At 29.3% G+C, this 14,922-nt stretch overlaps 2 protein-coding genes across 3 annotated transcripts; one reads left to right on the top strand and one right to left on the bottom strand.

Moving 5' to 3' along the window:
* Window positions 1-324: 324 nt before the first annotated feature.
* LOC130663167 (28S ribosomal protein S17, mitochondrial) lies at window positions 325-4,229 on the top strand. The gene is made up of 4 exons (XM_057462278.1): window positions 325-476; window positions 566-742; window positions 845-1,038; window positions 4,013-4,229. Exons 2-4 carry the CDS (start codon window positions 596-598, stop codon window positions 4,179-4,181), a joined length of 510 nt encoding a protein of 169 aa, XP_057318261.1. The 5' UTR covers window positions 325-476; window positions 566-595; the 3' UTR covers window positions 4,182-4,229.
* Window positions 4,230-4,378: 149 nt separating this feature from the next.
* On the bottom strand, window positions 4,379-14,807 carry LOC130663166 (RNA polymerase II subunit A C-terminal domain phosphatase). Of its 2 annotated transcripts, none has more exons than XM_057462275.1 (7): window positions 14,281-14,807; window positions 12,990-13,293; window positions 11,576-11,820; window positions 10,704-11,493; window positions 10,440-10,607; window positions 5,924-6,179; window positions 4,379-4,777 (listed from the first exon to the last, which is right to left on the bottom strand). In XM_057462275.1, the coding sequence occupies exons 1-7, from the start codon at window positions 14,505-14,507 to the stop codon at window positions 4,488-4,490; spliced, it is 2,280 nt and encodes a 759-aa protein (XP_057318258.1). In that variant the 5' UTR covers window positions 14,508-14,807; the 3' UTR covers window positions 4,379-4,487. The 2 variants fall into 2 exon arrangements, with proteins under 2 accessions (XP_057318258.1, XP_057318259.1); XM_057462276.1 differs by having other exon boundaries at window positions 12,990-13,301; window positions 14,281-14,422.
* Between the last annotated feature and the right edge of the window lie 115 nt (window positions 14,808-14,922).

Below are 14,922 nucleotides of genomic sequence, written 5' to 3'. Positions count from 1 at the left end.
GGCTGAATAGTAATTGCGTGCAAGTTGATGCAAATTTACTGCCGTCATCTGAATGTAATTTGGCAGAAGAACTTGCCGTGAATTTGAAATGAAATTTTCAATCAACTTAACGTCATTGTCTGACAGTAATATTTGTAGTCAAATTGAATTCAAGTTACAGACAATTTACTGTCAACTTAAAGGTAACTACTTGCTCTCCAGCATTTTCCTTTAAGTTGGCTTCAGAATACGGCAGTAGCTTGAAGTCAACTTGCGGTTAAGGTGGGTATCAGAGTAACAGTCAATAAAGAAGGATTCTACTGTCATATCGGCCCTAAGACAATTTTATTGTTGATAAAATAGAAAATTGACTATCTCTTGAAAAAAAAATACAAATATATATAATTAAAATAAAACATGTGAATTGTTCCAACGAGTAATATAAAATAATAAAACCCTTCACTCAACTTATTGTATAATTACAAGAATCATTAAAGGTAAACTTATAGATAAGAATTAAATTTATTCAATGACCAAAATAATTCCCTTGTCTTTTATATATGATAATTACTGTGCAAAATTATAGTTCCCAACAGTTTCTAATCCAAATAACAAAATGGCTACGGCCACAGCAGCAGCTGCCGCAAAACAAGGTGGAAAAGAAGTCTTAAGATATGTTCTTGGAACATGTATGCCATCAATAAAAGAAAATGCTGCTAAAATAAGAATCAAGAGATTAGGACTAGACAAAAATCTTCTTATGGTATGATACTTTATTCGATAAATTTATAAACTAAAATAAGTTTAGTTTGTAGGTTATATTATTATACATTTGTTATTGAATGCTTGGCTTATTTTATTGCAGTATTTTAACGAATATGAATTTGTACACGCCTATGATCCGTACAAACTTTGCAAAACTGGTGATGTCGTTTTAATACAAAATTTACCACAGAAAATGACACGTCTAATTACCCACAAAGTTATTGAAGTTATTTACCCTCTAGGAGATATGACGGACCCGATAACAGGCAAAAAGATTGTTGCTGGAAAATATAGGTAAGTTAATACATATATCAGGGTGGTCCATTTAGAACGACGATTTTTTTTTCACTACCACTTGAAAATATTGTTGTAAATATTGAAAAAAAAATTTCCCTGAATGTTTCAACTTTTACTATTAATTTCAAGTACTTGACATTTGATTTTGAAGTTTTCCCATTTATAATGGGATACTTATAATAATACACTTATCCAAAAAATTAAAGGAACAAGAAAATTTTATGAATTTTTTAGTGATTTTTGGAAGGCTGTATTTTCGTAATAAAAAGTTTTTTTTTTAAATCGAGGCTTGTGGGAGATTTATTCAAGTTTCTCAAGCTGTCCTCAAAATTACTGTGCGACCATTAGTTGCTGAGATATCGATGATCAAAGACAAAAAAATCCTTTTTCATTTCAAGGATGATATCTCAGCAGCAAATTGTCATTCAAAGATACAAAAAAAACGAAAATTGTGGCTGAATAAATTTCCTAAACGATCCATGTATTGATTTTTTTGAAAAAAATTTTCCCAGCCCCGCAGACCCAAATAATAAAACCAAAAAATTTAGAAAAATTTTGTCTCGAGCTATTTCTTATGATTCCGCTAAAACCGTGGCTCAAAAAATGATTTTGCTGGAAGATCTTCAAACTAGAGATTCCAGGCTTCAATTTGCTTTTTTTACATTTCTGATACGATGATTTTTCAAGAAAATAAAGCCTTCCAAAAATCATTAAAAAATTTATAAAATTTTCTTGTTCCTTTAATTTTTTGGATAAGTGTATATAGGAAAGTTTGGATTTTTTTTTAATTCTTTATAACTCAGCCGCATTTCAAGTTATCGAGTCGCCATTTGCAATATTTTGTAGATAATTTAATACTCTTCATAAGTCTCCTTAGTAATTTTACTAATTGTTTTATCTGTATTGGTTCTGAAAATCATTTTTTCTTTTAAATAATTTGGATTTTTAGTTGATATTGACTAAATAACGAAATTTACCGTGAAAATGCAGATAACGATTTTTCAAGAAATTTGATTCTCTACAAAAAAAGGTCCTCTTATTTGTGGCTGAAATTCGTCGTCCACGTGATATAGAGATTTTATTAATTTTGTAAATAAAATATCTTTTAACAAATCCGAGCAAATGCCTTTTAATTTTAATTGTAAATCAGTAAATAATTTTCTTTTTATTAATTTAACCCATTTATGAAAATACGAAGGATTAACTTTATAAACATCGGAAAAATTTTTGACGAATATTTTTACTGTAAATTTTGTTATTTAGTCAATATCAACTAAAAATTCAAATTATTATTAAAAAAATCTGGGCGTCGGTTAACCCTGCGGGTCAGCCCCAAAACTTCCCGCTGTTTTCGAGCTCAAGGAGCTTGAAAACATTACTGTGAATATATTTTCAAGCTCGATGATGCTATTACATAGAATCATTTTTTATGAGCTTTTCAAGCTCTAACAAGTTAGTTTTATGCTAGAGTTTGAAAAGTTAAGAATCGAAAATCATTAATGAAGAAGCGGCTTTTAAATTTTTATTATCGATTATGTTCTCTGAAATAAATGTGATGAGGCAGAAATCAATGTCAGTGATCAAAATCAAGATTTGAATGAGTTTTGACTTAGGTCAGAGCAATAATAAATGGAATATCCGAGAAAAACATTAAAGACTGGGTTTTTCAATATTTTGCTGACAATATGTTTAAAACTAAGGAACAAGTTATATGACATTATCTGATGATCGGAAGAGACTATACAGAGAAAGAGTTTGTATGATTGCAGACACATTTTAGCACATTATATTTTGATTTATCTGGAAAAAACAACATAAAATGTTATTTTTTTAACTTTTCAGCGCCGATATTTTTTGAACTAATCAACCGATTTTGACATTTGAGGTGGCAATCGGCGCGTTTTCTTAAATTCTAGAGCTGATTAAATTTTGAAATTGATCGGATGAGTCACTTCAAAGATAATCGAAAAAAAAACGTTTTTTATAATTTCTTTCGCCAACGATATCTCTCGAACAAATTAACCGATTGAAATGGTTGAGGTGGCACTCGACGCGGCTTATAAAGTTCTAGAGCTGATTAGATTTTGAAGTCAATCGCTCAAGTCGTTTCTGAGAAATCACTAAAAAAATAAAAAAAAAAATTTTTTTTTGTTCGTAATTCGCCAATATTTTCGAGACTGCTTGATCAAATGATCTGAAATTTTCAGGAAAGTTGAGGGCCAACAAGCTCTTTCGATTGCCACCTCAACCATCCAAATTGATTCATTAGTTAAAAAGTTACAAAGAGTTTATACACACACACACACGCACACACACACACACACACACACACACACACACACACACACACACACACACACACACACACACACACACACACACATACATACATACATACATACATACACACACACACATACATACATACATACATACACACACTCGGACATCACTCTGAAAATAGTCAGAATAGCTTTTTAGGACCTCAAAACGTCGACATCTGATGAAAACTCGGCTTTCGAAAATCGGGGTGAAAACAATAACTTCCCAATTTTTCGAAAATCATCGACTTTCGTAGCGGGAAGTTAAAAATGTTTTTAGAACCAATACAGAAAAAACCATTAGTCTCAGTAAAATTACTAAGGAGACTTTTGAAAAGCATCAAATTAGCTATAAAATGCTGCAAACAGCGACCCGATAACTTTAAATGAGCTTCAAATAATTTAAAAAAACATCCTAACATTCCTATGTATTTTAAATGGAAAAAATTCAAGATCAAATGTCCAGTACTTAAAATCCAAATTAAGGGCTGAAACTTGCAGGGAATTTTTCTTCAATGTTTGCAACAAAATTTTGAAATGGTAGTGAAAAAAAAATAGTCGTTCCAAACGGACCACTCCAACATCATACATATTTAAGAGAAAAATAATTTTTATTTATTATAAAATTATTTTTTTTTTTTTTTTTACAGAGATCAAGTGCAGGAAGAAATCGAATTGTACGGTAAATTAGACAGTAATTTCGAGTATAAAAAAGCTCCACCACGAGGTAGCATGGAAGCTATTCGTGACTTTTCTCACAAAGAAAGCTATATTAAGTATTATGATGATCCAAATGATCCTCAATATTATGCAGTTTAAATTTATAATAAATATTATTAAACAATAAATAAAAATTTAGTAACAGTATTTGTAATTATTACAAAAATTTATTAGCGAATGTATTGGGTGAAAATCCTTATTAGTAACACAATGTCTCAGTCTTGCATCGATTAGTTTAACTAATCAATACAATATTACATAAATGATTAATGATTATATTAACTCTTGTTTTTAAAAATCTACATTATCTGTAATTAAACTTTAACTAACGAAAAATATTTATAGAAATGGTACATGAAAAAATTTAAATCGAAAAAAACAAGAAAAAAAAACATTACAACATAATCATTCTGATAAAAATTCTCTTTCTAATGCCGCTCCCATGGCATTCCATTCTCTGTCATCGTCCTCTTCAACTGGATCATCAATTTCTGTTGAATCTTGCGACCCATGTTCCCCAAGGTCCAAATCATCTGGCAACGGTTCTCCCCTTCTAAAACGAGTAACTGGATCGTCATCGTCATCATCTTCATTGTCATCATTGATGTCATAATCTTTTACTTTATCCTCAGAAGAATCACTAGAACTATTTTCTTCAATTTTTCGGCGTTTTTTAGGTGATTCAAAAAGTTCATCTGTCAATAATATAAAGTATTACTAATCATAATTATTATTGTTATAAAAATAATAATGAACAACCTACAGTCACTACGTGACTTACCAAATAAAACTATCAATTTATTAAATATGATTTGAATTTAACTGTTTATTAAAATCGATTCTTGAAAGAAAAACTACACGGTCAATGTTTTTTTTTTTTTTTATTAGACTAATATATTTTGTTTCAGAATTATATAGATAAATCTATTTATCTCAATACTTGGCAGTTCAAAAGAGTCTAAACTATGAAAAGGGACAAATCCTAGTCAAAACCTTTCTAACGATACCAAATTAAATAACATTAACTTATTCTATCATAATATAGATATGGCTAAAACAAAATTTTCTTCATTCTCTTAATGATATAGATAATAATAATGAGCAACCTACAGAAATTGGGCAGCCGTGCAGAAAACTACGTGACTGCCCAAATATCACTACTAAATTTATAAAAAACGCAGAAAAAAAAGAATTTTCTGCCGCAAAAAATTTTAATTTGCACCAAGAAATTTTATGGATTATCAATTAAATACAAAAATTGTCTTGGGGCGAGAAAAGATTTTTTGGTCAAGAAATGATTCCTTGCACCAAGTTATTTTTTCTAGTTCTGAATAAATTTTTGTTTTCAATTCACAATGCAAAAAATTTATTGGGGTCAATAAAAATCTTCTTTAGGCGAGTAAAGATTTTTTGTGTCAATGAATCCTTTTTTTTCTGTGCACACTTTTTTGGCTTTGAGAAGCTTCCTAGAATCAAAAAGGAGTAGAAAAATCCGTCATTTTAGAATAAGTTACGCGATATAAATAATAAAGCTATATATTTAGTGACATTCAGTCATATTTAATGACGGAATAATTAAAGTATTAATTTATTTATTTAAAGAAAATAAATACGATCGTCTTTTTTCTCGCGTGATTTAAATGAAATTCGAATGATATAGATAAATCTATTTATTTCAATACTTGGCAATAAAAACGAGTTTAAAGTATGAAAAGGCACAAATTCAAGTCAAGACCTATCTAATGATACCAATTTCAATATCATTAACTAATTCTATCATATAGACATGGCGGAAACAAAATTTTCCTTATTCTCTTAATAATATAGATAATAATAATTACCATTTAAATCAGATGAATTTTCACTTTCATTGCCTATAACTGAACCTAATTCTTCTTTTCCTTCTAATATAGAAGTATCCATTTCAATATCTGACATATCTTCATCAACCTCTTTGTCCATGTTATCGATTTCTTCTTGTGTAAACGACATCAAAGGATTTATACTACTTGCGAAACTATCAATAACTTCATTTTCTTTAACTTCTACTCGTTCTGGACTACTACAGTGGGGAGGTGGTACTCTGGATCCTCTTGCCTGTTATAAACATTTTATTTATCATTATTTTTCATTTAATAATATTTCAACGATAATACTTGTTTATATAACTTAATTTAAATAATAATTAATTTCATTTACTGTTTCCTACTATCAGCTAACAAAGTTATCCATTAATAATCGCTAATTTTATTTCAAATTCGATTTTATTAATAATTAAAAAAATTAATAATATATAATTGTATCAGTAACTTATAATCTAATTTTTTACTTTATTGGACCAATATGTTTCATGAAATATTCATAAGCTTCGTTGATTTCAATCAGAAAATTTATATACAATATTGAATAGATTGAATTGATAGGAACCAGTGAAAAAAATACGCAGATCATTTTCTGTCATTTCTGGAAAGCCTTCAAGAGTTTCAGATGAAATTGTTTGAAACGGCAATTTTTTTCGCTGCCAGCCATTTTTTTGAACGTCTTCAGCTAACGTATTTACTACATTATTTTGCGATTTCATTGTTTCGATGACTTCATCCAAAAACTCTGAGTCGGAAGTAAGACGCTTACTATACATATTGAAACAGGCTGTTTCCTATTTAGCAGAAATGCTTGATGAAACAGGTAATCTCACTATTCAATATGTGAAAGAACAGTCAAATATACTCAAAATTCAAGTTCAATCCAGACACATTAATAGAAAGGTTTATAGATGTTTTATTGAGTATAAAAAAAATGCTATTGGTCTAAAAAGCATATTGAGGCATAGTTGTGAGTGTGCAAATGGTCTGAGAACAATTGGATGTTGCTCTCATGTTGCTGCTGTTGTTTACTATTTATCACACGGGAGATATTTAACAAAGATTTTAAGGCCTGCTGAAATACTTAGCAAATTATTTGATAGAGACAGTATTTCACCTGTGATTGAAGAGGATAGTGATGAAGACTGATAAAATATGATTATACATTTTTTTCCTCAAGTATATCTTTCATTTGTTGTTATGTATTTATAATTTACAATCTAAAATCTATTTCCTGTTTTATATGTGTATAATGTTTATAATATTTTAGTTGATATTATATGATATGACAAAATTTAACTGCTGATGCAGAGATTATTTTTGCAAATAACATTCAAGAACATATACAAACTAGAAAAATAATGATTCACACTTTAAACATGTAAATAAAGTAAATATTTGCTTAAAAAGTGGTTTTTATTTTTTTTTCTATATGGCGTACCTTTTTTAAAAATTTTAAAAGCACTTAAGTCTATAGGAAATTGGATGAGGAATCCAAAAAAAATTATTTCATAATTGTACCAGAACCGTAACATCGTGAAAAGTCGAAATTAAAACTAAAAAGTCATTTTTTTTCGAGGTTGTTGTCGACCGATCAAGCTCCCAATTTTTTTCCGAGGAGCTACTATCGACCCCCAAAACATATCCCAAGTATAAGTCAATCGATAAAATAGTCTCTGAGAATATTCATTTTATCTGATTTTTACATATTTGGCTATTTCTCGAAGACCGATTGGTTTCAAAAGCTGAAACTCTCAGGATCTTAATATCTTATTAGTACCTAAAAATCCCCGGAGTATCAAGCCGATACCTTTCGGGGGCAAATTCACCATGCTTATACCCCTAGGGCCTTTGTGTTTTTAAATGTAGTTTTCAGAAAAAAATACAAAAAATTTTTCGGAAGTCACGATATATGAAATATTTTAGTTTTTTTAATAAAACCGTTATTTTTTCGAAGTCCGAAACCTTCGATTCTCAATTTCTTTGTCTCAAAAAAAACTTCAACCAAGTCAGTATTTAACCCCGCTATTCCCATTTTGTGCCGAATTTCCTTTATATTTTTTTTTTTTTTCGATTGAAAATACAAACATTTCTAAATTTGGCTTATTTTTTATGACTTTGCGCTGAAGTTTTTGTGGATTGTTTTTAAAAGCTCAGAAAATGAATAAAATTGGACAAAAACAACCGTAAAGTGTATTAGGGGCAAGGATTGATTTTTTCGGAAGAAAATTCCCAATTTTTAAATATAGTGAAACCTAAACTTACAATTAACCTTCTCAATAAGACAATTTATAGATAAACTTATAAAAATATAGATAGCCTTATAGACAATTTTAGATCAAATTGAACGGAAGATAGTATAGTACCAGATATCTCAACTGGTAGAGCATTCGCCGCGATACCAACATGGTCTAGGTTCGATTCTCAGTTCGGGCTATCTTTACTTTTCTCAGTTTATCTATAAATTGTCTTATTGAGAAGGTTAATTGTAAGTTTAGGTTTCACTATATTTAAAAATTGGGAATTTTCTTCCGAAAAAATCAATCATTGCCCCTAATACACTTTACGGTTGTTTTTGTTCAATTTTATTCATTTTCTGAGCTTTTAAAAACAATCCAAAAAAACTTCAGCGCAAAGTCATAAAAAATAAGCCAAATTTAGAAATGTTTGTATTTTCAATCGAAAAAAAAAAATATAAAGGAAAGTCGGCACAAAATGGGAAGAGCGGGGTTAAATACTGTCTTGGTTGAAGTTTTTTTTTTTTGAGACAAAGAAATTGAGAATCGAAGGTTTCGGACTTCGAAAAAATAACGGTTTTATTAAAAAAACTAAAATATTTCATATATCGTGACTTCCGAAAAATTTTTTGTATTTTTTTCTGAAAACTACATTTAGAAACACAAATTTCGAAAAACAAAAAAAGTGCCGAAAGTTGATTTTTGAGAAAGTTATAGCAATTTAAAAAAAAAAGAGCGGTTTTTTAAAAAAATTCGTAACTTTTTTTGGGTTGGGTAAAAAAATGTGAAAAAATTCAGAAAAAATGTCTTTGGTAAGATAAAAAATGATAAAAAAGTTTCAGCGAAATCGAAGGGGGTCGGGTCAAAACCTCGGTGATTTGGCATGGAATGCCCCATATGCATATTTTGCGTCCTATGATACTTTTTAGCTTGTAATCTTCATTTCTATGCTATCGCACAATTTCTTAAGAATATATGTATATAAAAAATATAGTTTTCGATATATCAAGAAAAATATAATGTTAATAAACCGCAAATCATAGATTTAAACATGTGAATTTTTCCATACATAATCAACTATATAGAGACAATCTGTCACTAATTATATGAATCAAAATATATGGAAATATATATAAAGCTTATTATATTATATTTTATAAATTATATATATCCCATCCATATATGACAAAAATTATATGAGATAATATATGAGATAATGTATATAGGAAAAAAAAAAAATATTATATAAAAATAAATATATTATTATAAATACATAATTCAACATAAGTAAAACCATATACTGATCATTTATCAATACAGATATTTTTACCGAAATATATTTATCACATATTCACCATATAATTTTTTATATATTTTTAACAATATATAGCTTTTTCATGCGGGTCACTAATTTTCATTTTAAAAAACGAGAACTAATGAACGAAAATGCATTAGATGGTGACTTGATAATTTATAACTAGAGTCGGGAGTTTTGCTTTGATTCAAAAATAACAATTAATAATTGATGTTGTCAAATTTTTGATATTACGGCGGAAATATTGGTCGTATACAAAAATGTTTGGAACGAAAGTTGTTCAAAATTTAATTTTATGAAAAAAACGTCTCTTATAATTTTTTTTATAGAACTAATAGGAAAGCCGTAATTTCAAAATTATGTATTTTCATAATTTACGTATTTTCATAATTATCAAAAATTTGAATCACTCATTATGAATCTTAATTTTGGAATTGCGGTGAAAATATTGGTCGTATAAAAAAATCATAAGAGACATTTTTTTTTGAAAATTAAATTTCCTACAACTTTTGTTTTAAAACGTTTTTTATAAGATCAATATTTTCGTCGTAATACCAAATTTTCTAACCATTCATTCGAAATTAAGGCAAAAATCTTGTCCCTACAATAATTGAGCCTATCAACAGAATATCTAACTCGGTCAATGCTATCTGCTCGGATATGAACTTCTTTGATTGTCCCTACCCATCCTTCAGGACGTCTGTCAAAAAGCTGGTACTGGAATACAACGACTAACCACGAACCCCTCCACGTGCAATCTTTTTATCTTTTTGTCTTTATTATCTTAGTGTAGCTATATTACAATTTATCACTTAAAGCGTTATTTCGCCTGTTATTCCCTTTTCATATTATATGTAAAGTGTTATTGTATATTGCCGATTGGCGTTAAATAAATAAATAAATAATAATTGTAATAATTAATTTACATTAAATCTATAAATACCTTAGCTGTAAGAGGGAATAATCTTTCGTCAACGTGCTCCCACCGTTCAGCGCACGACCACAACCAATCTGGATTAACAATTTTAATAGAAGGATTTTTTTTAGCTGTATTAGCTTTTGCAGTTCCAGGCTTGATAGCAACCAAGTGAGTTGTAGACTCTGTTAAATCCTTAATTTGTAAATATCAATGAAATAATTTATGTTAATTTATTTTATCTTAAAAATAATGTAATAGATCAAAAAATAAAGTAACAAAAAAAATTACCTGTGTTACTTTAGCTCCGAATGCCATTGCAACTTTATAAGCACGACTTTGTTCTAATTTATGATTTGTTGGAACTAATCCACTGAACGTTAAACATAAACCTTCAAGTACGCGAATTCTCACTTGTGGTATTATTTCTCTAAGTGGTTTACGATCATTATTTTCTATATGTTTATAAAATTCATTATGTATTCTTCGTAAAATATCTTCCAAATATAACAAATAATCATCATGATCATTATCGTCAACGTCAGTTTCTTCATTCTTCTTTATGTCAGTCAATGGTACGTCCAATGGTTTAGTTTTATTATCATTTATTTTATCGTCACATTTCGTTTCATTTTTATTCCCAACATTGTCATCAATATTTTCTTCAGTACTTTTTTCATTCAATTTTTCATCAGTCGGAGGTTCGGAAGACTTTGAAATTTCACAGGTTTTACTGTCTGATTCTTTACTGTCATCCGTTGATTTACTGATTACTTGATCAATTTCTTTGTTAATTTGAGAATTTTCTTCAGGTAAATTATCATTGATACCATTCCCAATGACATTATTTTCTTTAGTATCAACATTTTGTTGATTTGTGTCAATCTTTACTGATTCTTCTTCTGTATTTGACGACTGATCTAGTACGTCACGTTTTTCAAGACCAGGGGGTGCATGAATGTCTCCTGTATGACGAAAGAAATGATAAGGTTTTACTTGTACTAAATTACCACAACCTTGCCATACATCTTCTCGATCATCAATGATGCAGACTAAATCATCTCCACAAGGAAAGAGTGCTCTGTAACAAAAATATAAATAATAAATGAAATTGTTTTTGTTTTTTTAAATACTTAAATTGCAGCTCGAAAAATTATTTTTACTTTAAATTAGCAGTTTTTGATGCTGGATTAAAACACTCATCTCTGGAAAGTATTCGATGAGAAAATAATTTTCCTTCTTTATCCAATAATGCAGCAACAGTATGAGCATAATTTCTAGCCCCAAATGTACAAATATGTAATTCATACAATTTACTCATTTCTTCAAGAAAATGATTTGTACCAGGTCGTAATCTTGTATGATACCACGGTGAATTAGGTCCATAGAGTTGATAATGAAATACATCCTGAAATAAATATTGTTAATTATTGGTGTGTTCGGATCTTACACCTGGTGCACTGGGGCGTCTGCTGTATGCCCGGGAAATTTTTACTCATAATTAAAATTGTAGAAAAAAAGTAAATAACCAATAAAAAAAAATCTGGGCATTGATTGGCCCAGCGAGCCAGCCCCAAAACTTCCCCCTGTTTTCGAGCTCTTGGAGCCCGGATTATCCGATTGAGACGTTCTCGGCGGCAATCGAAAGCTTTAATCGAGTTCTAAGGCTGATAAAATTTTGGAATTGATCGATCCAACAGTTTTCAAAATATCCAAAAAAAACGAAAAAAAAAATTTTTATTTTTTCGTATTTCCTAAATACCTCAGAGTCTATTTGACTAAATGATCTAAAATTTTCTGGAAATCTAAGTTCAGAAGGAATCTTTCGAATGCCGCAAGAACCATCTAAATCGGTTCATTCATTGGAAAGATATGAGAGGTTTACATCCACTCACACACATACACATACATACATACATACACACATACATACAGACATCTCTCTGAAAATGTCAGAATAGCATCCTAACTCCTTCAAACGTCGACATATGATAAAAACTCGATTTTTGAAGATCGGGGTTAAACCAATAACAGTTCTCCGCATCATCGAAATTAACTTGTTTCTTATTGACTACTGACACTGAATGTTCCGATGTAGGTAATCATGAAAAATATAGTGTATGACTGGATGAAACACTATTTCAGACTGCAGGTGATGTTAGCCAACTTCACCCTAGTCTGAAATCGTCTTGTTTCATCTCTTGTCAAACAATATACTATTATCATGCTTTCTGTCTGCAGAAAATGTGTCTATGTAAATTTTGTGTGCGTGCAGCATGATAAAATTGATTTTTATTTATGTTTCTTATTAGTTAATTATTGATTTTTTTTTGGTATTTATATTGATATTATTTACAAAAATTATTCGTAATCGTTACATTAAAATTTTTTCACTTGAATATTATTTTAATTAGTACACTTGATGATTCATACGTCCGTTTTTTATTGGTTACTCACTTTTTTTCTAAAAAATTTATTAAAATCTAAAATTTTCCCGGGTATCTGGTGGTAGTCGCCGTGCCCTGGGGTGGCGGGTCCGAACACACCATATATTATTGAAAAATAATAAATGAGTACCTTCATTACAGCTGGAACAGTATCATTAGTAGTATGAACAATGGTTTGATCTAAATCAACAAGAAGAGCTAATTTTTTATCTTTTAATAATCTTTGCTCATCTTCTTTGCCTATTTTTTCAGCTAATTCTGGACAAACTTTTAGTTCAGGAATACTATGAACCATCGGTACACTTGCTTCAGATATTATTGTTTCTTTTCCATCTTTACTTAATGCCTCTTGTCGTAAATCAGCTCCACATTCAGCACATAAATCTTTCATTACCGTAGGATGTTTACATCCTGTCATTAAAAGTATCACCTGCCTGTAACACTAATAAATTATGTTGACGCTGAACTACTTCAACTAAATAATAAATAACTAGTATAAGCAATTACTATTCAAATTATTATCTATATTATTAAGAGAATTAGGAAAATTTTGTTCCCGCCATATCTATATGATAGAATTAGTTAATGTTACTAAAATTGGTATCATTGGATAGGTCTTGACTTGAATTTATGCTTTTTCATACTTTAAATTCTTTTTTATTGCCAAGTATTAAAATAAATAGATTTATCTATATCATTCGAATTACATTTAAATTACGCGAGAAAAAAGACGATCGTATTTATTTTCTTTAAATAAATGAATACTTTAATTATTCCGTCACTAAATATGACTGAATGTCACTAAATATATAGCTTTATTATTTATATCGCGTAACTTATTCTAAAATGACGGATTTTTCTACTCCCTTTTGGTTTTAGGAGGCTTCTGAAAGCCAAAAAAGTGTGCACAGAAAAAAAAGGATTCATTGACATAAAAAATCTTTACTCGCCTAAAAAAAATTTTTACTGACCCCAATAAATTTTTTGCATTGTGAATTGAAAACAAAGATTTATTCAGAACTAGAAAAAATAACTTGGTGCAAGGAATCATTTCTTGACCAAAAAAATCTTTTCTCGCTCCAAGACAATTTTTGTATTTAATTGATAATCCATAAAGTTTCTTGGGGCAAATTAAAATTTTTTTGCAGCAAGAATTCCTTTTTTTCTGCGTTTTTTATCAATTTAGTAGTGATTTTGGGCAGTCACGTAGTTTTCTGCACGGCTGCCCAATTTCAAAACACAGTAAGTGACAAATTTTTCGAAATCGATTTCTTAGTATTTTTAGTTCCAGTGGAGTCTTGTGAATATGATTCGATGCATATTTCAAAAATTTTATTTTTGTCAGTTACTGTGTTTTGAAATTGGGCAGCCGTGCTGGTTGCTCGTTATAATTATTATAATTATAGTAAAATATTAATTACCCGGGTTGTATTATATCGCCTTCTTTAGCCAAAATTTTCGTAATACGACCAAATTGTGTTGAACGAAATTTTTTTTCATGATTTTTGGTATCATCACCATTAGAATTAACAGAACAGTATAAAAATAATACACGTCCAGCAGATATCATAGAGCCTGCAGATACGCGCAACTTTTTTATTTTTCCAGGTTGTTCATTTGTTGGAAATGCCACTTCGAGATTAGCCATTATTTATCTTATATATTTTTATATTTATAATTTAAATAATTTATTTTAAATGTTAATTACTCTAATATAACCTTGATAACTTTTATGTACTATATTATTATTGTTTTGCGTTTTTACGCGGGAGATGATATAAACACACATTTACGAGCATCGATTTACGCGATTTTTGTGAGAATCCTCATGTTTGTGTACAACACTTGTAGATATTTATATACAGATAATTATGTGGGTATACATATATACAAATGCACACTAACAACCGATTGTTGTTTAATTCTTAAACTGCTTGTCGGCATATAAATGTATATATATGATGTATGTATAAATTGTTTTTCAGCCAACGCTAGAATGCTACAAAAAATAAACAGACCTCAATAAAGTAACCAATCAGCTGATTTGAAACAGAAAGTTATTT

The sequence above is a fragment of the Microplitis mediator genome, chromosome 2, assembly GCF_029852145.1.
Source record: "Microplitis mediator isolate UGA2020A chromosome 2, iyMicMedi2.1, whole genome shotgun sequence".
In the NCBI taxonomy this organism is placed as follows: Eukaryota; Metazoa; Arthropoda; class Insecta; order Hymenoptera; family Braconidae; genus Microplitis; species Microplitis mediator.
Note: the sequence above shows the minus strand (reverse complement) of the source record. Positions and strands in the feature narration are given on the sequence as shown.

Excerpts from the sequence above, each read along its gene's own strand:
- LOC130663167 (XM_057462278.1), top strand. The coding sequence starts at position 596 with ATGGCTACGGCCACAGCAGCAGCTGCCGCAAAACAAGGTGGAAAAGAA. Across the intron at positions 743-844 it reads TAGACAAAAATCTTCTTATG|TATTTTAACGAATATGAATT; the intron begins GTATGATACTTT and ends ATTTTATTGCAG. Across the intron at positions 1,039-4,012 it reads ATTGTTGCTGGAAAATATAG|AGATCAAGTGCAGGAAGAAA; the intron begins GTAAGTTAATAC and ends TTTTTTTTACAG.
- LOC130663166 (XM_057462275.1), bottom strand. The coding sequence starts at position 14,507 with ATGGCTAATCTCGAAGTGGCATTTCCAACAAATGAACAACCTGGAAAA. Across the intron at positions 11,494-11,575 it reads TCAAAAACTGCTAATTTAAA|AGCACTCTTTCCTTGTGGAG; the intron begins GTAAAAATAATT and ends TTTTTGTTACAG. Across the intron at positions 4,778-5,923 it reads AAATTCATCTGATTTAAATG|ATGAACTTTTTGAATCACCT; the intron begins GTAATTATTATT and ends TATTATTGACAG.